Consider the following 24,517-nt stretch of genomic DNA (forward strand, 5'->3'; position numbering starts at 1 on the left):
TACAATCCCTATTAATTACCAAGGCGTTTTGAACGCAACTTTTGATCAAAATTACTCATTAATGTGTAAACTACGCATAACGCAGGTGGATTTGGATTTGGATTTTTTTACATGTTATCAAGAACTTTAATAATTTCGAAAGTATTTAAAGACGGAAAAATATTTGTCGACGGAAACTCCGTACTTTACAAAGTTGCAAGAAAGTCAACATTTTCTTGAAAATCTGGTCATGCTTACAGCCTTTCCATTTAGATGTACAAGAAGATCACCCACTATGCTGAAGGTTACATCCTGTCTAGACGATGTAATGTCAGCGCCCATGCAGGTCACGTACAATTAAAAATCACCTAAGCTAGCTGGTTACTGGCTGAAGATACAACCAAACAAAGGAATTTCCTTTTGTTTTCGGTTGTTTTGGAAACTCATTAGTGGCTCATATCTTTGGAACTGGGTGCTCAATTTCAATGGGGTTTTCTGCTAAATGCAGATTTTTAAATGTTTTTACTATTCTATAAGAAACTGAAAATTTGATATTTCCGATTTGGCTTGATCGCATCAAATATATTGATTTAGAAAATGAAAATGATTTTTTTGGCTACTTCGACCAACAATACCTCGTCTTTGTGAGTTGTACAAGGAGAACAGACTATCACTGTGTTTGTTTAAAGCCATATTATAACATTTTCAAACAAAATAGATTAGCATTTCTTTGCCATAAAATGTTAGCTTTTACTGTCAGATATATCCCCTTTTATTTTTGAGCCGAACAACTACGGCAAAGCAAAGAAAATTGGAATTTACTACCAGCGCACATGTCGTCAATTCGTACCACTCCTTCGGTCATGTTGTGGTACGACCCTTTGTTGTGTATATCACCGTCCCGCACGCCGTGTATGTTAGACTATGCCATAGTCGATTTTTGATAAATAAAAATGTTATTAATCATGATGAACGCATTCAGTTGAACTCGAAATTATACTGATATTTAGTACATCAAAATACTAGTATAAAATGGTTATAAAAAAGTTTAGGCTATATAATTATATTTGTGACAGTAAAAGTAAAGTATAGGCCCTATGTAGGCTTATATTATTGAATGCAACATATCATAATGGCATAATTATAATGACACTTCAATACTGAACAATTCTAATTTTAGAATCTGCCAGTTTATTATCCGAAAAACCGACTATGGACTTTCACTCTTTACCCCGGTACTCACACACTGTCAATCATACTTGTTTATCAATAAAATCTAACCACAAGACTAAGCATGGTGGTACAATACGCGCTAGATGCATACGTTCATCCACCAGCACAAAAGCGCCGCATTCCCTAGATAGTTGTGTACCATGTATAGTTACAATGGTACCAGTACGCGTCGGGAGGATTTAAACAATAACGAGATCTGGGCGACCAATCACAAGCCAGATTCATTTTTAAAGATGCATTACATCATCACCAATTTTAGTTAGGCCAGAAATTGGCCTAACTCTCAAGGCAAAGTCAGTAGTCCACTTGGGAAGCTAACAAACAGAGGGCGTACGGTGACTGAAAAGATCAGTTGTGAAAATCTATCAATTGTGCACTCATTAATTAAATCAGAGTTTTAAGCTTAAATTTAATAGCCAGAATAATGCACAATTGGCAAGTGGACTACGGAGAAGTCTACGTGTATGTAAGCTTATGTACTGTGCGTTATGAACATTGTGTATGCGTTCGACTAATAATTCCATCGTAATAATAAAGCGCCGGATCCGGCGTTTTATTCAAAATCTCGGATTTTGACAAAACTACAGCACCTAGAGTCTTGATTTTTGCAGGGTATATTGGCAGGGCTGTCAACTTTTTGGAATTGCTTGGCGTGAGACAGAGACGTACCGGGATTTGCCGCCTCCAATGTTCATTGTGTACCATGATTATTTGAACCACGGCGCTCGAGAATGTGAAAAGGGGGGTGTAGGAGCAACAAATTATTCATGACGATGCGTGAGATTTTACTCATTTTCCAGCTTTTTGCGTGAGCTTTACTACCTTGGCGTGAGATTATACTACCTTGGCGTGAGACCGTGAGAAAGTGACCGAATGCGTGAGACTCACGGCCAATGCGTGAGAGTTGACAGCCCTGTAATATTGGTTTAATAAAGTACAATTTAATCGTGTAAAAAAGGAATTTTAAAAATTCAGTGAGGGCGTCTTCCTCAGCCAATGTTATAATATGGGTTTAACTGCTGCCATCAGCATGGTAATGAAGTAATCAAACTGTAAATATTCTTAATCTGCATCCTTAGGTGCTCCTTTATTCGAGTGTATTCTCCTATTGCTTATTATCTTGTTGTTTGTATAAGAATTTTAACTACTGTTATTTAAAATTTATGTTTCGAAACGAAATCTATTCAAAACAAATCCTAAAAAGAGTGAAAATATTAACAAACCTTCTCTTTTTCGGAGTTGTATTGCCAATACCTTAGGGCAAGGCTGTACGACTAACACAAACTATAAAACGATTTACCCAGCGAGTCTTCAGTTTTGTCCCACATGTATTGTTTTTATTGTCACCATTGAATAGGCATGCTTTAGTAGAGAGAATGTTCTCTCATTAAAATGGTTGTCCCCAGGGCCTCGTATCGTTCATGTTTATATTTTAAACATCAATAAATTCTCTCGAGAAGAAACAGAAACAGTCATTCTCAAATCATTTGTATCTTTTGTCTTGTTTTGTAATTTTCAAACGAGTATATTTAAACTAAACATGGCAAGTTTCCTGAGACGTAATATCCTGATTGCTTTTTGAAAGAAAAGCCTAGACAGATGATCACAAAACAATCGTACCGATAGCTACTTATTCTGTCTGCTTTAGAGAGCGTTGCACTGAGAACACAATTACAAAATCATGACAAAAAACAATAATAAATAGAAAAGACAGCAAATGCGCACCTTATTATTTTTGCTTGTATGTTTTTTTCCTTGGTATTCGCCCGTCAAAATTCGCATAATCGTTTCTAGAATCTAAATGCGAGTTTTATCAACTTTCTGATAACAACTAAAATTACAAAGTCCCAGAATAGTCCCGGATAGGAAATTTATTTTTCTCAATTGTGGCGTGGTTTATCAAAAAGAGACACTTTTGGGCAGGTTATCAATTTTTAGTCTTAGATATAGATATAGTGAAAATGTTAACTAAGGTAAAGGTAAAGGTAAAAGAGGCGAACCTGTATATAAACAGTGAACGGAGTGCCCATCTCTCTTTCATTGGCGATTGGGTCAGACTCCTCCATATAATGTTGCTGTAGGGGGATCGCTGCACCTCCTCCACAGCGAGTCCCAGGTAACAACCTGGGTGGAGACGAGTAATCGAGATAAAGTACCTTACTCAAGGGCACAACACGATGGCGTCGCCGGGGCTCGAACCCACAACCTTCCGAGTATGAGTCGGAGCCCGTTCCGCTCGGCCACCGTGCTCCCTAAAGTATCTCGATATAGATTTGTATTTTATTAACCTCAAAGAAACCAATATAACAATGATGAATTTAGAAAAAACATGTAAACAGGATATTTATAACTTTATTTTATTGACAGTCAATATTCAATGCATGAACCAATACCAAACCAATACAAATGTTAACTGCGTTACGAATTTAACCAAAACTAAACTCTTTAATTACAATATTTTATATAGAAACAATACAAGGCACCTAGGATACCGTAAAGATTCGCTTAATAGCGCATACGTGTTCATTTACATTACTGGAATTTAGGCAAAACGTTCCCTCTCGTAATAAGCCCACCAACTAATAAGGGTTCCACCATTAATTGGTGGGATTTTCAGAGAAATGAACTGTCTATTTGTATGTGAGATTTACCCTAAGGGATAGGAGCCCATGTGCATCATTAGGCGAATCTTTACCATATATGGTCAATTATTACTTAAAGACACGTGTCAGAGAACAAAAACACACACATCCATACTGAATGTGACAAGTAGTATCATCTGTGAATAATACTATCGGCGAATCCGATTTACTAGATAACATCTTAAGTTACATGCCACTACAGCCTGTCTCAAAAAATGTGAAAGTGAAAAGCGCCCTCTTTGGCAATTAGAAAATTTCGTTGTGACATGATGTTTCCATCAACGTCAAGGGCGCAGTCTTAGCTCTATACGGTGAACGACGCATCACATACAGATCTATTCAGAGCTTATTTACGTTCGTAACCAATACACGCATCACATACAGATCTATACGTATAAAAAAACACAGGGAGACTGTAGCATAATATAGCGACAGAGTAAAAAAAAGAGTTTCGCATACAGAGGTATAAGTTTACACCATATTAAACAATAATTTTACTTGAATGATGGATATGTCAATTTCACCAAAATAAAGCCAAATCCATCAACAGAATTTTCAATCGCGGTTTTCTTGAAAAGGGTGTTGCGTCGTATGTGATCGAAATGTGATGCTGCCGACGATATCCCATAGATTTATTATAGAATATATTGTATAATTTACTGATAATTTTAAATAATAAATGTTATATTTTCATACTATAACACGGGAATAATATCATGTATATATGAAAAAAATGGCACTTTTAAAGCCGGGAAGGACTGACTGACCTTTGTCAATTTAGGTCATAGACTTGATATACCGCTTACGGTTGGTTCCCTGATGTACACGTGTTATGTTCTTTATGGAACCGTGGGCGTATAGGTTGGCAATAAATATTACATTGTGCAAGTATTGTTACAATGTTTACAAAAACCTTGTCTTCGGACATGCCCGGTGCCTGTTTATACAAAACGCCCTTAAGTGACTGGCAAAAGTAATATTTGTAACTATATTACCGGCGTTTCTACTCTAATAGATTCCCTTGTGTCTCTTACAAGGCACTCATCTAGCTCTGTGTTTTCTTCCACGGTTGCAGACATAACGTTCAAGATCTTAAGTGAGCTAACCTAGTAAGCTTTCATTGTTTACGAATAGAAACTGAATCTCTCTTCTCTCTTCCATATGGCTAAGATAGCAAACTGTACGCGAATACAAGCATATCTGCATTATTTGGAATCTGCAGTTTATACATCTTTGAAATGTTTTGAGTCACTGATAGTTGTAATAACGATGTTTGTGCCTGAATCAACAAAATACCAGCAGTGACGTAAGTGATTTTGTTGTGATAGAAGACAAAATGTGAACTTTGACTCCTAGAAGTTAAATAGTAATAATCGGTCGAAGTTGAAGATGCAGAATATCAGCAGTAGGCTACCACGTGTCTGTTGTTATAGAGGGAAGTGAAACGTCCACTATTCAGTCATGTAAACAATACATTGTTGTCATGTAAATAAGTTACATAAATATACCCCATACCATACACCCCTACATATAGCCTTACTCGAAATGTTAATCTAAACTGCTTTAACAAATCCACACAATGTCAAGTTACATAATGTTTCAGAATGTCGTGGTACAGAATAAGCACTGTTTCTAATTGGAAATACGATAAAATAGATAATTTTACATACAATGTACAACAATCATTCAACAAATCATACACAAAATACAGTTCAATGTGAAACAATTTGTTTCCTGAATTGCTGTTGCAATTAAATTTACCGTATTTCGGTTTAAGGGGGTACTACGCCCCTGCCCAATTTTGTGCCTATTTTTGCATTTTTCTCAAAAATTATAGCGCATTGGTGACAAGTAAGATATGTATATTATAGTACAACTACTGCACTGGAAATTTTATTTCAGCACAGACAACAGTTGTGGAGTTACAGTCAAAAATGAGGGAAAACCAATATTTGATCAATAAATCAATAACTACTTGCCTTGAGTTGCTGAATTTTATTATATTATATATTTTGTGGAGTTCCGGCAAATATTTTCTAAATTTGTTTACTACAAAGATTACATCATTAAAATCATATGAAAAATGTATTGTTTTCTTAATTTTCATATCTTCTTTGCGGTTTGACCATATAACCCTATATAAAGTTTTAGGATTAGAAAAAACCCTAAAAAGTCCTAAGACTTAGCTTCACAATAGGTATTTCAGGTTCAACATTTTTCCTCGCTATACTCGACCCATTTTATCAGTACTATTTTTCTTTTCATTACTTCATACATCTGATATTATTTGCCATCCACGTTATGGACCCACATAAGTGCAAAAATGTACTTAATATCGGAAATATCTAAGATTACGATGATAGAGGATATTCACTTTAGCGTGTTTTGCCTCCGGACGTTCCCAGCGGAAATATTACGCCATAGTTGTGGTTATTACTTTTTAAAAATGAAATACAACTTGTAATGGACCGACGTGAATTGTATTTCAGATCAGGTGAAAATTAATAACTCTCTTGACAAACAAAAAGAGCTAGGATCACAAAGTTCAAACCCCAAAAGGCTCACTTTAATCGAAAAATAATGAAAATGTTGACCTAGCGACACAGCCCTAAATGAGATTACAAAATCCCATCATGCTTAGCACGGATCTATAGAATTAAGAAGTACGTATTTTGACAACGGGGTACATTGTGGCCATACGTATGTTGTAATACAGCATATCCATCCCAGCACGGCATTTACCGTGCCCATACGACCCGTATGGACACAATGTGTTACGTGTACATATGTGTGTATCGGGTAAAAATGAAAACCCATTAAACAATTAAATGTGTGCTATAGAAAAACACGTTTTGACAAAGTGCGCGCGTAGGAGATTGTTAACTTCTTGTTTTTAACCTTCTTATGGAGTTATGGGCCTCAATCCTTGGGGTGGGGTGATAGGGGGACATTTGTAGCAAAATGACCTATTTTTTGTTCTTTTCAGTCACTGAATATGCCCCCACATTTCAAGACTAATTGACGCTGTAATTAAAGCACTTCAGGATTAGTCATTCACATGGTATATCAGTACACCATTGGACATTACAATCATGAAAATAGTATAAATTCGGGAAAAATTGAGGGCGTGGCTGTGGAGCAAATCACACATTATGGCTTTAATTTGTACCATCAATTATATTATTAGTTAGCAAACCAAGTACTTCATTACCGTATACTATAAAGTACACTCTCGTACCTTTTATGGATCTAATAGTTTAATACAGTTTTATCTATTAAATTCAGTTCAAGCTATTCGATTCAGTTCAATCTATTCAATTCAGTACAATCTATTCAATTCAGTTCAATCTATTTGTCTAATCAATTCAATACATCAAACATATTATTACAAATTACACAATATGAAACAAATATATTATATACGATATCATTGTATTGAATTTTGCTTACTTCAGCAAAATGTTTGAAGGTTCATTTACCATTATATTAAATATTCATTATAGAAAATAAAAACGATAAGAAATTACACTTATTCTGAGTAGGTTTGTAGTTTAAAATACATGTAAGTCTCCATATTAGGGAAACTATCACCAGATAAGTTCATATTTCTGGATCAGACAAACGCTTAATCTGCAAACGTATTTGTTAACCCTCAGATAACGCTGACTAGTAAAATTTTTTTCAATCGTTGAAGTAAAAAAGGATGCGACCGTATGGCCCAATAATAATTCCACGATAATCATTCAACTCAGCTCAAAACGGACTGCCATGGTCTGTTTTGTCTTAACACATTTGTGCCGTTGCCTTCCTCCCAACCATAAATACATGTACATTAACTGAATTAACTACCAATGACTGAAACCAGTTTGGTACTTTTTTCAAAATTGTAAAACTTCTGTCTTGTTGAAATGGTTAAAAATTGTGTTGCTTCTCATAGATGAGGGTACTTCTATACCCTTTCCATAAAACACTATATTGGAGAGTTAAATAGCGATACCCAATAAGTTGTGTACAAAATCTGATATTGATCCGTGGAAAAACGGCAACAAAACCATAAACCAAAATTAAACATAATAAAGGATACGAATAACCTCAATTCGCATATCTTTTTGTAATTTTCAATGAACTATTTTAGATTTAAAGATTCACTGACGTTTTCAATACAAGTCAGAAGTATGATATGTGGCATTGACCGATATCAGAATTATTATTTTATTATTATTTTTATAATTATTTTTGGTTGTCAAAACTGTATTAATTGTGACACATGAAATACATCAAACTGAAAACAACTTCTTGGAAAACATACTAAAAACACTTCTTTGAAAGAGCATGGATAGAGGTTTCCAGAGTAACATTTGAGAATCATGAGATACAGTCGGACGATCCTTACGTTTGTCAGCAACCCTCATAATATCTGAGTGGACACTACGAATGAGCCGTAAACTCGGCAAATTGTATTCTGATGCGTGAAGGTCGTATTCATAGCTCTCTCAATTCAGTGCGACAAGTATCTCATCAAACACTTTTTAAATCAATCAATCAATAATACTATTGCTGAAGAGGATAATAATACCTATTTCTGTAGAATAGTTTTTGTCTTTGTTTGCTTTGGCCAAATCCTGTTCAAGTGGTAGACAACAAAGCATTGTTATTTGTCTAGGTATGTATAATCAACAATTAACAATGAGAGGACATTCCTGAACCTCGTTGACTTGGGAATGATTTGAAATGACCGCCAATTATGACTGTTTGATATTTATTACCAGAAATGTGGAAAAAGAGACACATGTAGAACCGATAAAAACTAAAAATTGTGTTAAAGGAACAGAGTTCAACAAACCATAACACCGCTTCTGGATATCGTTTGAAGTCAAATGATATACCATTTTAAACCTTATGATATATATTTTCTAAACACGAAATAAAACAAAATTGACCGGGGACCGACTTTACGGCTGATTCGTGGTGTCCAGTCACATATAATATTTGCTGCCCCACCTTAAAATTACATATTGATAGTTACATACAAGGATGATACAAACTATCATTCAACTTTGGTGATGCGCTTTATAACGTTGTTGCAATATTACAAGGCGGGCAAATGTTAGTTGATCCTGTCTTTGCCCCCTTCTTCCCTTTGAGCATTTGCCTTCGACGATTGAATGTCAATGTCCTTAAAAAGTTCCTTTTGAAATTTTCATTCAAGAACACGTAGACAATAGGATTATTAAAACTGTTACTGAAGCCAACTAGTTGCACAATGGCTAACATAAGACGATTATGCCCACTGTCAAGCAAATGGGTGAAATCTCGAAACACGCTGACTATATGGTAGGGAAGCCAACAGGATGCGAAGAGAACCACTACTGTGATCAACATTTTGGTTGCCCTTTTCTTGTACCGAAGTGAGCACGCATTGCTAGCTTTAGATCTTGGCATGTCACCTGGTGCGACAGCTTTACGTACCCACAATTGATTGGCTATGCGTATATATAGAATAACCATCGTCGTTAATGGTATCACATAAAGAAGCGCAACTAGAAATAAGGTAAAGTTCTGCTTGTGCGTTTTCACCGTCCACTGTTCTCGACAAAATGTATAGTTTCTTAATACAAAACCTGCGAGTGTGTCTTGGTGCTCTGTTACCTGATGTACAACAAGGAGAGGTGATACTAGGCACATAGATAGAAACCATAATACCCCCACTACGTAGCCAGCCTTTCGAGGGTTTTTGATCATTCGTGCACGAAGTGGATAACAAATAGCGTGATGGCGTTCCAGCGCTATCACTAACAAAGTCAATGTACTTTCTACTATCGCCACCATAGCTATATAATTCAAGGCTTTGCACAGAAATGGTCCTAATACCCAATCGGTGGTTAGAATTTCCACTAATGTAAATGGTACACAGAATAAAACAATGAGAAGATCGCTAAATGCCAATGAAAGGATGAACATGTTGATGACAGTTCTCATGCTACGCCTTCGTGTTATGACTATAACTACTAGAGAGTTGCCAATTAAAGCCAAGACGAAGACGATAATGTAGGCCGCGATGAGAAGTGTAACTGCTAGTGTTGGCAGTGGTTCTACTAGAGGAGGTATCTCCTTTTGAAGGCATTCTTGGAATGACATGTCGGTCCTGTTGGTACAGAGTATCACTAAAAGTTCCGGCAATGACATATCACTGATCATCGTACTATCACTGATTGTACTATTATCCATCTTGAAGTTGTTGACCTGAAACTATTCCTTTTCGCCAAATCTGCAAAAAGCAATGAATACAGGGTGATTTTAAAAGAACTGTACCCAACTTCAAAACTTATAATAAAATACTTACCGACAAAATAAATAATTAATTAAATAACTTTGTATTGCAAGCTGTAATATGATAGTATGCTTCCTAATATTAAATCTTTACATCTAATTTTTATGAAAATAAGTACATTCTTCAAAAACAGACCAGTTTCAGTTTATCATTTGTACAAATGTTGTTCAATTCAAATTGTACATGTTCATTCAAATAAAAATAACGTGACTAATTGATAAATAAGTAAATTTGATATACTATATCAGTCAAGGATTTAACCCCTTATTCTCAAACAGTTAGCGAAAGCAGTGCTTTTTTTGTCTTTGACTTTGGGTGTACAGCCAAAGGACGTTCTCATGTATCTGTCATTGTTAATTTGTTCTAACTTCTTGCATGGAAATTAAAACAACACAACAAATGCTAGGATTGAAAGTTATTTGGCTTTGTTCTTATGATCCATTCTATGCTTCCTGACGCCGCAAGGCAGTAACAGCTCCGGTACTGCGACGTTGCAATGACTGGGCCAGAAACATACACTAAGAGCCTTCAGATATCTCACAAAAAGTAATCACAGATCGTGAACTCAGGGGATCATTTCGGCCATTCAACATCACATCTCATCACATTCAAATGAGAAATACGGACTGATTATTATATGATTCTCTAACCCCACAATTAGTTTGCGGCTGTCCTTACTTCTGTAGTAAATAGAGTCTTTTGGCGGTTGGCGCCTTGGCTTAGGCGCACACATGGATAGCTGCCTCTCATAAAGTTTGCCTCATCGACTACCAATGTCTACAGTTTTGGCAGAGAAGATCGGCACTTGTTTAGATTATGAGAGCGTGCAGAGCGTAAACCCGGAAGTGGGGTTCTGATTGCCTGAACCAATCGTCTGATAACAGACCGATAATCTGATTGGCCGATTGTGCGTCAAATCGTTAGCCGGCGCAGATCGGCGCCCTTGAAGTGAACACGAAACTTCGCGTATGTCGCTCTTTAACAGGGCGCTCGCGTCAATCTGAACAAGGGACTGCCGTTCTTCTCTGAAATCCAATTCCGATTAACTAGCAAATGACATGTGTTTGTTCAGTAGTTCAAATTTCCTTTTAAAATTTCAATTCTGTATTCTATTACATAATTTTATAAAAAACATGCATGCAGAGGCAGATTTAGCAAACCTGACATTGTAATTGAACATTAATAGTAAAATTGTGAAATACTTGACTTTTGCTACTATGCATGTATTCATGGTAGTTGCATTTTGGTTAATGTGACTTTTAGAGTAAACAGACACTCAGGTGTTGACCTCAAAATGGGACGATAACTTGAAAATGCGATATCTTCTTATCAAAACCACCTATTTGCAAAATTTTCCTTCATTCTAGTCGAATGTTTTAACAAATTTGGTGAGGTTGGGTACAGTTCTTTTTAAGTCACTATGTACTAAATTAAGAATTACATATAGTTTAATTGAAATACATTTAGGGTTTTCTGCATGGCCCAGGTTATGATAGAAAATTCGTTGCACAAGGTTTGGCACAGAGCAAAATGCTTTTTTAACATCGGTACATAACATTGCGACTAACTTCGCTGCAACACTTGCAATTATGTCCTTCTGGAATATTACCAAAGTATCCAGGGTCCCTTTGGACACTTGGACATAACCGAACACACTTAGGCTTCCTGCAAGGTTTAGCACAGAGAAAAATAATAGTATAAAATACCCGGGGTAAAATACATTAAACTAACACTACATTATTTTATAGAGTATACCATTCCCTTCCCCAAACTCAGGATACCCCAATATCCCTGCAAAGCTTGCAATTATGTCCCGACGGAATATTACCATCGTATCCAGGGTCCCTCTGGACACTTGGACATAACCGACAATTTCATATATGCTTACAATTATAGTTTACGTAATCATTTGCACCTATTGTGACTCATTGACCGCTTTACTGAACACTTAGGGTCAATTAAATGTAATTTTGATGGGTTTCCAGTGGTGCGTCAATTCAGCCATCCTTCCCAAGCACCACGAACAACATCATTGCCATCGACCCTAGACGAAGAAATACGGACTACATCATAGTAGAATACAAACTCAATTTCAAACACAGTTCAGCCTAGATGTTTAAACATAAGATTTAGCACTTTTAGCTTTATGACTCCTTATTTTTCATTTGTAAGTGTTGGGTCTTGACTAATGGGTTTTTCTTCCCATTTTGTTATGGTCGCACACATTTTTTGCGTCATTGCAATAGCCTATTCGCTCCAGAAGTAGTGATATAACAGGATTAATTAGTATTACCCTAGCAGTAGGTAAAACAAATTTTGAATGTATTGCCCTGCACTAGACGTACGCTGTAACTCTGCACCATTGATTATCAAAGAATAGGCATAAAGACCTGATTCGTAATACTATGACCTGGATCGTAAATCTATGGAAATTTCACATTATGCAGAGTCCATGTACGTTTCATTCATACCTGATCGATTAGTGCCGTTGATACATATACACATACATGGCAGGTGAAGAATGAGCCTACATGTCATGCTTATAGTGCAGGGCAATGCATTCAAAATTTGTTTTCACATTGCTTCAGTCTTCAGTGAATAACTTCCTATAGCAGCTCGTTGAGCACCGATATCGAATGATCAGTTCATGTTCGATCTATTTGAGTCGCTCATATAAAAAAGCGCCATTAGCTGAGAGCATAATTGTTGGCATTCGGTGAGAGCAAACGTCCACAATACAGGGTCATTGGGTGAAATCTAAATTGAAAAGACGGGTAATTGCGTGAGAACATGGCTTTGGTTTAATAGTGGTCTTTGGGTGAGAGCCAGAACAGTCCCACAGAAGCTTTGAACATTGAATTCTAGTTCTAAATGGTTTCAAATAGCATTGTTAAGTAAGAAAATCAGAAAATAAGTGATAAATGAAAGTTCAAATAGAACAATATGGACCTTTGCGTGAGAGATATAATGAAAAATAAAATCCTCAGCATGTGTTTTGGCTAATAGCGATGCTGAAAAAGGCTGTTTTAACAGCACTACGTACGCGTCATGTAGGGTAATAATTACATAAGTAATGTTACAATGATATCATATAAATGCGTTAATTAAATCAGCGATATGATATTAAACATATACACATTTGCACATAAGCCCTGAATGATTTCGTCATTTTCATGTGCGTGCGTCGATTATTACTTGAATCGTGTAACAACTAATTCCCAGTGATTTGGGAATTATTTCGACACTAACCAATCTACCATTGACGTTATAGAATATGGCAGCAAGCTTAATACAAATGCCAGAAAAAGTATAAATTTATCACTTTTATCATCTCCAAGGCCATTAATGTGGTTTAAAAAATAATGTATCACCGGCATGTATTCACCCCGTACAATACACAAACATAATTAAGTGAGGTGCTGCAAATCTTGATTTAGCAACCATCTGGATGAAATCCCGGACAAGGTATTTAAGGTACAAAAATCGTAACTTTTATCAATATCGTTGCACAAATTGGTCCTCTGTGTGCGAACAAAATATAGATTGAGTACTAAGACCCCGAAGACACCGCTTATGAAACCAAGAAATTAAAGTTGATGGTTGTCTATTTTTTTCTGTTTATTTCAAAAATTTTTATACACAATGTGCATGTACAGTATTGACACAGATATTACAAATAGAGAAACAACAAATATTGGGACTACATAATGTAACACAACTACTCTCCAGTTTCATACCTGAAAGAGGGGAGGGAGAAGGGGAGAGAGGGTCAAGAGAGCGAGGGCCCCTAAAGTGTAGGCATAAGAAAGAATAAGTACAGAGAAAGGAAAGGAACGAATGAATAAAGAAAATAATAATAAATTATTATTATTATAGAAACTAAACACATATCAGCTCTATGCAGCCATTCAATAATGCCAAAATCTTTATGCGTTACGTAATTAAAACACCCAGTTAGATGTATTTCACACCTGCCAAACACAAGTCACCCATTTTTGAAATCTGGACGTTGAATGTACCCTCTCATGAATATTGATTGGTAACATTTTCCAATATGTCAGCGCTCTGATCAGACACAACAGAACAATAAACCCTGCAGTGCGTTGGTTATCAGTATCACCTTTACGTGACTGGACACCACGAATCAGCCGTAAAGTCGGCCCGGTCAATTTTGTTTTATTTCGTGTTTAGAAAATATATATCATAAGCTTTAAAATGGGGGTATGGTTTATTGAACTCTATTCCTTCAACAAAATAGTAGCTTTTTTCGGTTCTACATGTGTCTCTTTTTCCACATTTCTGGTAATAAATATCAAACAGTCATAATTGGCGGTCATTTCAAATCATCCCCAATACAAGTCAATAAGGTTCAGGAATGTCCTCTCATTGTTCATTGTTGGTTATACATACAATGCTTTGTTATCCACCACTTGAACAGGATTTAGCCAAAGCAAACAAAGACAATAACTATTCTATATAGAAATAGGTAGAAGCTTATTATCTTCTTCAGCAATATGATTATTGATTGGTTTAAACAGTGTTTGATGAGATACTTGTCGCACCTTATTGAGATACCTATGAATACGACCTTCACGTACATTTTACACTGTAACTCAGAATGTAAGTTGCCGAGTTTACGGCTAATTCGTAGTGTCCACTCACATATAAAGCTGAGTGTTTGCCTTGTGGGATTAGCATTGATTTCAAATTGACTGACCAATACTTGCCGTATCACTTACTTTTTGAATGAAAAAGTTGATTTCCTTCATCACGCTTATAAATGACACAAATACAATGTGGAATTTTGCGCACGTAGACCATTTTATTCATCTCTGCCCAGATCATGGGCAGATGACACCTTAACAAATTCATTTATATTCAATCAATTCCATTTTCATGGCTTAGCATGGCAGAAACCAATTGCATTTTTCATTTCTATTCTATATTGGTTTCTCTCAAGCATAGTACAAATTTACATATCAGGCATACAGCCCTACCACGACGCAAGGACCTATCTGATATTAGTCCCGAGTAAGTTTTCAATTTAGATGTCTCAATGTCCAGTCAGTTACAATATATTGTTCAAGAAATTAAATAATGCGGAGATGGATAGATCATTTAGCAAGAAGATACGATGATAGATGGACTCATAATAGACTAGACACCTAGAGCAAACATTAGAGGCAGACAAAGTAGGAGATGGATGGATGACATCAGCGAATATGGTATCGTTATATTGAAGCCTTGTGATTTGTTAAAATACATCATGTGACAGCCCTTTATTCTAAATGGGTCAATGGCCGTTACACATCATACGCTTCGTTACGCGTTCAATATTTCCGTAATAACTCAAAATAATTGGGCCAAAATGTGATATTTTCTCTTTCAATCAACCTATTTCGTACTAATAGAATAGAAATAAAGGGTGTAGCACTATCATGGACCTGGACAGGTCTAACCATGTTGTGCATCCCGACCATATCGGTGTTATCTAAACTGAGCTCAAAAAGAAACTTATAATAAGGTCATATCTTAAAATCATGTCCATCAAAATGAACCAAAATTACGCACATATTTACTTTAATACTCTACTATAAACACATGTCAGTAACCAAGCAGTTATCCAACTGACACAACAGCAAAATGCACTAACATGGAATAACTTCCTGGACCACATTCACAGCCCAATAATTACAACCAGTACAAGATATCTGTGAGAATGATTACAAGATCCTTGCACTGGTGATAATTCCCAAAGAGTGAGTGGAATTGTAAGGGACAATACCTGTTTCTTGAAGAAAGTGCGTTAAAAGCATTACGCAGCACCGTTTTATCATGTATGCGAGGATCTTGTATGCATTCTTACAGATTTCTTGTGCTGGGTGCCAAATATTGGGCTGTGAAAGTGGTCCAGGAAGCCATTTTGTGTCAATGCATTTTGCTGTTGTGTCAGTTGGACAACTGCTTGGTTACTGACATGTGTTTTAAGTGGAGTATTGAAGTAATCCTGTGTATAATTTAGGTTCATTTTGATGGACAGGATATTAAGATATGACCCTGTGATTCACAAGTTGTGAAAAATTATAAGTTTCTTTTTGAGCTCAGTTTATTAAAATAATATTAAAAGGACTAAGATTTTATTTTATTGGTTAGCGACAACATGTATTTCGTATTTGACCTGCCTAATAAAACAATGAATTCTTCTAATTATTCTCTAATTAATCAATATTTCAAATGTGCTATTAATTCTCGTGGTAGGGAAGTATGAAGGTACCGTCTTGTAAATTTTATATACCATTATTATGCTTGTGTATAAAGAACAACATTATCAAAACGATATTTATCAATACAATATAATTATATTTTCATGTTGTTGATTTAACAAGATATTAACAATATTAAAATGCTGCGCTCGGCAATATTATACAAAAGGTGGTACTTAATCTTAGAGTCCACTATGTACACATCATTATTAATAGGTGGCACAGTGTAAGGCAAGAATAGGATGGGAATGGACTATTAAAGGCCCATCCAGTGATTTGCTCATCCGGACGATCGTAACAATCATCAAAGTTCAGATTTTGGTACATTTGTCATTGTCACAGATGTGCTGACATAGCCCGCTAGTGGATCAGCCGAAAGCCGTGTATTTAAGACAAATAAGGCATTTAACATGAATCTGTAATTTATATACTGACAGTATCTCTGTGGCAGCCCCTCGCATATGGAACATTCTTCCCAATTTTATTCAATCGAGTCATTCAAATCCTTACTCCAGAAACATTTTGTTCAAGCTTGCTTATGAGCTGGATTAATTTGTAGTATTTTTGTTTGTTATTTTTTGCTTCATGTATATTGTACTTGAAATGTTCTTTTGTTGATTGCAATTGAATTGTTCCTTGTTTCCATTATCCCTGCTGGTATATTTTGTTTTTGCTCTGTATGCGCCACGAGCGTTTGCTGCGGATCTGCGCGCTATAAAAGTGTACATATTAGTTATTATTAGTAGTATATTAGCTACATGTATTTGAATGGAGCTTCAACTTCGTCAATATTGCTTTTTTTGCCATTTTTTTTATTTCAAAAAAATCCCAAATGACAATTTGAATGACTTATCCTTCACTTTCAAGCAATTATTTATAAATAATTTTAATTTCTTTAAACTTGCGCTGGGATCACTGAATGGGACTTTAATGGGAAGTGTCCATGAAGGTACAGTCATGTGAATTTTATATACCATTATTATACTTGTGTATAAATAACATCATTAACTAAACGCTATTTATCAATACAATATATATTTCATGTTGTTGATTTTACAAGATATTAACAATATTGAAATGCTGCGCTCGGCAATATTATACAAAAGGTGGCACTTAATCGGAGGGTTCAAAATGTACACATCATTATTGACAGGTGGCACAGTATATAAAGGCAAGAATATGTAGGATGGAAATGCACTATAATTGGCACATCAGTTGTATATCACATCATTATAGCACTTCTGAGGATTTTCAGTAGTATAAAATAATTTTGTTATATTATTATTGTACTACTACTACCACAACATCTTGTATTATTTAGAGGTTAATAACTGCGCATCGGTTATTTGGAGGGCATTGTGAAAAATCTAAACATTTTGCCTTTGGAACCGAGGAATATACCGAGGGGCGTAGCCCCGATGGAAATTTCGAGGTCCAAAGCAAAAATGTTTACATTTTTCACAATGCCCGACATATTACCGATGCAAAGTTATTAACCTCATTCATTACCGTCACTTTAATCTCTTCACCTTACAAAATATCACAAAATTTTGCTCAAAAGTTTATAAAAATAGATGATTTTTACATCTTCCCTTTCCAAAAATCGATCAGGCTAAAACAGGACGACCAATAACAAAAGTGCGTCTCACAATCTGTGCAAATATGGTAGCGCGCAATCCAAATACGGCAGCCGGCACGCGCACAGTTTGTTCGACGCACAACAACACGCAAACGCCGGTCAATTGTGTGCGACATTGGAACAATTACGCATTTTGCGGTCAATTGTGAGATATTAATGACCTCGATTTGCGTTCGCGTTTTCACAAATAATTAACAAATTAGAATGTTTCATTAGGCAATATATACAAAAGGTGCTATTGAATCGGAGGGTGGAATATATACATAAAGCACGATTGTAACATAGAAAGTATTATGAATTGGCACATCAGTTGTATGTGACGTTTTAAAGCACTTGAAAGGGTTCTCATTATTTGTTTTTAATTCAACAAATTTATAAAACCCAATTTCTTGAGACATTCTATTGATTATAGAAGTAACTTTTTTCTTTTACATTAAACTCTTGCAATAATGAATCAGGCACAAATACATATCTGTGTAATATGTTTTTATAATAATTACAATTCTACGCTATACGTTGACGTCAACTAAGCGCACCCACCAATGACAACTTTCCAAGAAGTTCGGTCAGCGGTCAAAAGAATTTGATATAAATAAGGCTACCTTTTAGACGGTAAAATTAAAAATATCATACAATTAAAAGATATCTTTCTGAAATACTATATTAAACCCTTTATGTGTCACCTTTATCCTGTACAAAATTACCAACGTAATGACGTCACAATGTAAGTGCACCAAAAGTAAAGGCCAAAATATTCTGGCTTCAAAATAATAAAATCATGCGAATTTCACATAATATTTGGCTAATTAAGAAAGGTATTTACAAATCTAATCTATCAAGTTTGTTGGCCCTGGATGTGAGGAAGTAAATATCGATAGGTCTCAACAACCCCATGCCCGAGATCGAGACCTTTGATCGACCACCCTACCCCAGGGTAAGGTGACAGGTCACATTTTTCAGCTACAATGAGTACAAGGTGCATACATGCAATTCGCTAAGTTACTTATGCAATCGTTTTACTTCACCAGGAACAATATATTGGGGGCAGTATAGCCCCTGATATATGATTACAGTTAACGGAAAGGTTTGTGTTTAATGATATGTGAGTTGAAGCTTAACATAAGCTTACAAAAGGGACTCGTTAAACAAAGAAAAGCATGACATTTTACTATACATCATTATAATTTTATGGGTAATCACGCCACCTTATTTAGTAAATTAAGACGAAAAGCAGTACCCAAAGTAACTACCGCATGTACTTCTTCCCTGCGTAGTGCTGCGACATAATTATACCCGTCATCATCAGGAAAAGATCAGTAAAGAAATTGTTTGATCAGTGATTGGGATGTAAGTTATACGGAGTAATAAGATCGATGATCCGGTTAAATGTCACATGAACTCACATGTAAACTGGCTCACATACCTACGATACGGTTGTGCATAATTTGCCCACATTGTATTACACCTGAGATTAGAGAAAAATATGAGGTATAGCAAAACAAATACATCATAGTTTATTTCCAGGAAAGTAGTGAAAAACTACTTACCCTGAGGAGTTGTATAAATGTACTTCCCACCGCTCCGTGTTGGGAATTAGTAACAATTATACAACACCCCGATACAGAGGTTTTTACTTCTTCCCTTCAGGCCATGAAGTAGTTACATTTAAGTGAGATGGAAATGATTACAACTGGCACGTCGGTCATTTTAAATAGGATGGAAATAGGCACGTTTATCAATATATTTTAATCCTGATAAAATCTAGACTAAAAAACACTACTGATGTAGCAAGGCATACATAGATATTGAACAATGTTCTTGAGTTATTTGTGGATATATTTTAAGGCAATATGAGGACTAGCAATACATGAAACTGTTCCAGTAAGATTTGGTAATAGAAAGCACAAATAAATGTTTATTTTGAAAGATATTAATGTTCTCATTCCATTCTTCCATCAATTTTGCTTTGATTTTGATTATACTTTTGTTTGTTTAGTTTATACAATCCAATCCATACTACAATGTCGTAGCAACATCATAAGGCGGCATTAAACCCGTAGATGATCTCTTAACTCTCGATCTACGTCGTTGACGTCGACGGAGAATTGATAAAGTTTTGATAAAGTTTCTTTTAAAATTGTCGTTCAGGAATACGTATACGACAGGGTTGTTGAAACTATTACTGAAAGCGATCAGCTGAACCACAGCTAGCATCAAACGGTTTGGACTAATATCTTCCAGATATGAGAAATCACGCGCCAGGCTTACAATATGGTATGGTAACCAGCAAATTGCAAACAACACAACTACAGTGACGAGCATTTTGGTGGCACGTTTTTTGTATCGAAGTGAACACGCTCTGCTAGCGTTGTTCTGAGGCACATCTCCTGGAGCAATTGCTTTACGGATCCATAATCGGTGGGCAACGCGGATGTAAAGGATGATCATCGTAATCAGGGGAATGATGTAAAGAAACACCACAAGGAAGATAGTAAATCTCTTCTTTTGTTGCTTATTTCTCCATATTTCTTGGCAGAACTTATATTTCTTAAGAGCTAATACGTCATCATGTTCAGTAACTCTAAGAACTATAAGAAGTGGAGAAACTAGTATCAGCGAGAACCCCCACAATATCGATAATAATAAAGCAGCTCGTTTTGGGGATTGAATCATTCGAGAACGTAATGGGTAGCATATTGCGTGATGTCGTTCAAAAGCGATGGCAGTTAATGTCAAGACACTAGCCACAATGGCAACCATAGTGATATAATTTAGAGCTTTACACATGAATGATCCAAGTACCCAATCTACAGTAAGGGCATCAATCAAGGTAAATGGGATACAGAACACGACGATGAGGAGATCACTTATAGCTAATGATAAGATGAATAAGTTGATGACAGTTTGCATACTGCGTTTGCGCGATATTACTATAACCACAAGAGCATTTCCAACCAAAGCAAGAACAAATATAAGGGAATAGCAGACTACGAGCGTTATAACAGTCTTTGTTGAGAGGGGTTTAACAATCGGTTCGAAGTCATCCGTAAGATCGTATTCTTCAATGAATTCTCTGGCGGTGGTAAAGTTGAGTAGTTGTAAGAGTTCGTCTAGGGTCATGTTTGTCAGGTAGGAGAGAATACCACCTCGTTCCCTCATGTCAATGGATTGGTTCTCAGCTTTTGCCGGAAATGCTCTTTCGTTTGCCTGCATAATTATAAAAAAGTGCAAAAAAAGTTTGCTCTTATTTCTTTGAAATATATGTTTGAGCTTTTTAGCTCTTTTTGATATGGTTTATTAATCACTGAATAAGGTTAAACGCGCAATAGTTTTCTGAGAAGATAAACCACAGTCGTAGGTAGCAAAATGTTGACGATATTATGTCTACCTTGTGTTTCCAAAACCTATAATAATTCTGAAACGTCTGCCTACAGTTGATTATGGGAATATTTTAATTCGACATGACTCAAGTTTCAACATACCTAAAGAAGAACATAAGTGCAGAACATGTTGGACATACAGGATCATACTCATCTAATCATAATGATATTGCTCGAACGCTTACTACTTTGAGCCAAACTTTCAATCTTGAGCTCGAGTAGAAGTTTTCAATAACAGAATCATAAAAAGTGATATTCATTATTAACTCTCATATGTTTACATCCCATCCAGTAGAGTTCACCTTGCCATTCACATCACATCTTAAAGTATTTTAAGTCTGATTTTCAGTGTTAGAGCATTACTCCCAAGAAACTAAGTGCCTCGAGCAGTCAATTTATGTCTGTTTACACCTTTGAACATTGAACGAGTTAAGGTGGGCAAAACAATCGCTTTGCAATGGTTATATATAACCCTGGTACTACTAAGGGGGAAGGACGAGGTTGTACCAAACCCCCATTAAGGTTTTTCATCCTGTATAAAAAGGCAGTATTTACGCCAAAATACTTATTAGTTAATCGTGAATCTATCCTTTGAGCTCATTTTAGTGAAAACATTTTAATCCCAGCACCTTACCTGCGGTACGGCCGAACATCAAAAATTACCATACAGGGGGTTGGTGAGGTTTTCAGTTTCCTGTTAAAAAATTATTCCCAGAGACACGACTTTGTACTGGGATGTTACTAGGTTTAAATAGTCATTTCCTTTCATATTTAGGAGAACATTGAGTGAAAATGTTTATTTGTAGATTTTTTTAGCCGAAAATTTAGCCAGTTTTTTGTATATACTTTTGTACATGCACAATTTATCTAGGTCGCGCTCTCCTTATGACGTCATAATGAGATTAAATGAGAAAAATTTGTACTTATTTTGGCACCCAGTGGCTAGAATAGATCCATGGCTATATATTGGAACCATGATGATAGTATATGATGGAATAGTTTTGTAACAACCCGTCATTGTAGTTCGTATTACATAAATTGGCTCAGCAACACGAAGCTTATTCAGAAAGATGAGACTCTTATGGTTAAAGTTAACTCGGCTGGTACATGTACCTTTGTCCAAAAACGTTGCACGAAAACCTTCACTAAAGCAGATAGACCGATGTGGCCTCTCTACTAATAGTGCCGAGTAATAATTGTAGACAGTGATCTTACTTTCGGATACTGTATGTGTTTGCCATTGCAACAGTTCATCAATATTAACTCTTTAAATTGATGGTCTAAAGATCGTGCTCTCCCTTTACGATACGAGGTTTACAGAAGTTGTGCATAATAAAATCAGAAAGGCAAATGGGTTTTGCATGCTACGTTATGTCACATTGCCTGTCCATAATCAATCGTGTCTCTACCCTTTCCAATTTCTTTCATGTTGGTGAAAAAGGGGTAATCACTTTATCTATCATTTGCCTTAGAGGATTTTAAACACTCGAGTAATCACTTTGAACTCCGCACAGGATTCAAGGTGAAAAGAACGTATATTAATGGAATTTAAAATTTAACAAAAATATCGATATTCACTACACATTTATGTATATAACTAGCATTATGTTCAGAGAACAGAATATCGACCCTTGTATATTAAAATCATATCTCTGATGAACACAATTTAATGAAATATCAAGGAACAACCCCCACACAAGTGGCGAAACTGTGGAGTGACAATAGTCCGCTTATAAGTGACATAAAAGGAGTTTGATAAGATATCTAAACCCATTACGGTTGAGCGTTAACGATTAGAATTGTGAAAGCTATCCTGGAATATCGAGAGTATTTTATACACATGGCTATGAACTAGAGCCCCTTCCTGATGGAAAGTCATTGTTGGCTGTATCTGTAATGCCTTCAAGACCGTTCCAATAAATATTTATAAGCATAAAGTAATGCAGAATACCCTGAATACATTTATTACCGACACTACAAGTGTTGTTAAATAAATAAAACTGACAACGCCGTAAGCTTTTCGGGTTTGCGTTCTAAAAGTCAATTACCTCATAAATATCCTTCTATTGTCTGCAAACATCAATCCATAAGATCCACACCGCTAGTAGGATTTACCAAAAATGATAACAGAAATCAATGCCTAAAATGCGCAGTACGCGAATTCCATGGTTCGACAGATGTAAGAATCAGAATATTGCATATCAAGAGCAAAACGACGTTTCATACATTCTTAGATAGCGAGAACCAATCAGAGCAAACATTAAACAATTTTGAACATGCATTGATTATGTATTACCTGCAGTGCTTTTGCTTAACATTTGCTTGTATTTTCCAAAAATTTTAGGGACAATTTTGGTATAAAAATTGCAAAAATCACGGGATTTTTTCCTATGAAATAGGTTAATAAATGCACTTGTACTGAAATGGTGATGCGTTCTTATGCACTACCCCTGCGGGGCTCGTGCAGTAGACGCATCACCGTATCATTACGCGTGCATTCTTTTGTACAATTTCACTCTTAACAAGTGATTTATTAACCTATAAATAGAGTCTAGAGGACAGGGGTAGAGGAATTTATCGTTTTTTGGCCATCTTTAATGGCATGTCCTATTGGGTGGGTGTGGTTATATGCTACTGAACTACGTGGATATATTGACAACTTTATTTGATTTGATTTTCTGAAATACGTTTCCCAAGAATTTTCCCGACAGAAAATTATCGAGCACCCAAGCTTCTACATGTAATGCTCATAGCAGGTGTCGCTGGTCGTAGGCGGGGTTTGTATATAAAAACATTTAGATTAAAACCACCGATTGCATAATAACAAACCAACTCTGGATCCAAGTAATTTATATTAATTATTTAACTAGTCATAAACTATAAATTCTGGACATTTCGAGAATATCCAGTGTTACATTTGCAAGATGGCTTTTCAATAAATATCAAAAATTATGGGTACCAATAATTTTGCTACAGCCTGTAAGTATTGCTATAATTGTGTTCAAATAGCAAAGATGACTATGAATAATTGGGTTGGGTCAACAGTTCTT

General features: G+C 35.9%; 1 protein-coding gene across 3 annotated transcripts in view; it reads right to left on the bottom strand.

Moving 5' to 3' along the window:
• LOC140159373 (QRFP-like peptide receptor) overlaps positions 1 to 24,517 on the bottom strand; it is a 214,301-nt gene that overhangs the window by 6,487 nt on the left and 183,297 nt on the right. The window contains exon 4 of one of the 3 annotated variants that reach the window (XM_072182824.1): positions 8,121 to 10,122. The exons of 1 other annotated variant lie outside the window; for it this stretch is intronic. In XM_072182824.1, the coding sequence (XP_072038925.1) occupies positions 8,925 to 10,082 (1,158 nt within the window). In that variant the 5' untranslated portion in view covers positions 10,083 to 10,122 and the 3' untranslated portion in view covers positions 8,121 to 8,924. Of the gene's footprint in view, positions 1 to 8,120; positions 10,123 to 20,062; positions 21,295 to 24,517 lie in introns of those variants that run through there. One more of the 3 variants, XM_072182825.1, reaches the window with a different exon arrangement.

Source organism: Amphiura filiformis, chromosome 8, assembly GCF_039555335.1.
Source record: "Amphiura filiformis chromosome 8, Afil_fr2py, whole genome shotgun sequence".
Classification (NCBI taxonomy): Eukaryota; Metazoa; Echinodermata; class Ophiuroidea; order Amphilepidida; family Amphiuridae; genus Amphiura; species Amphiura filiformis.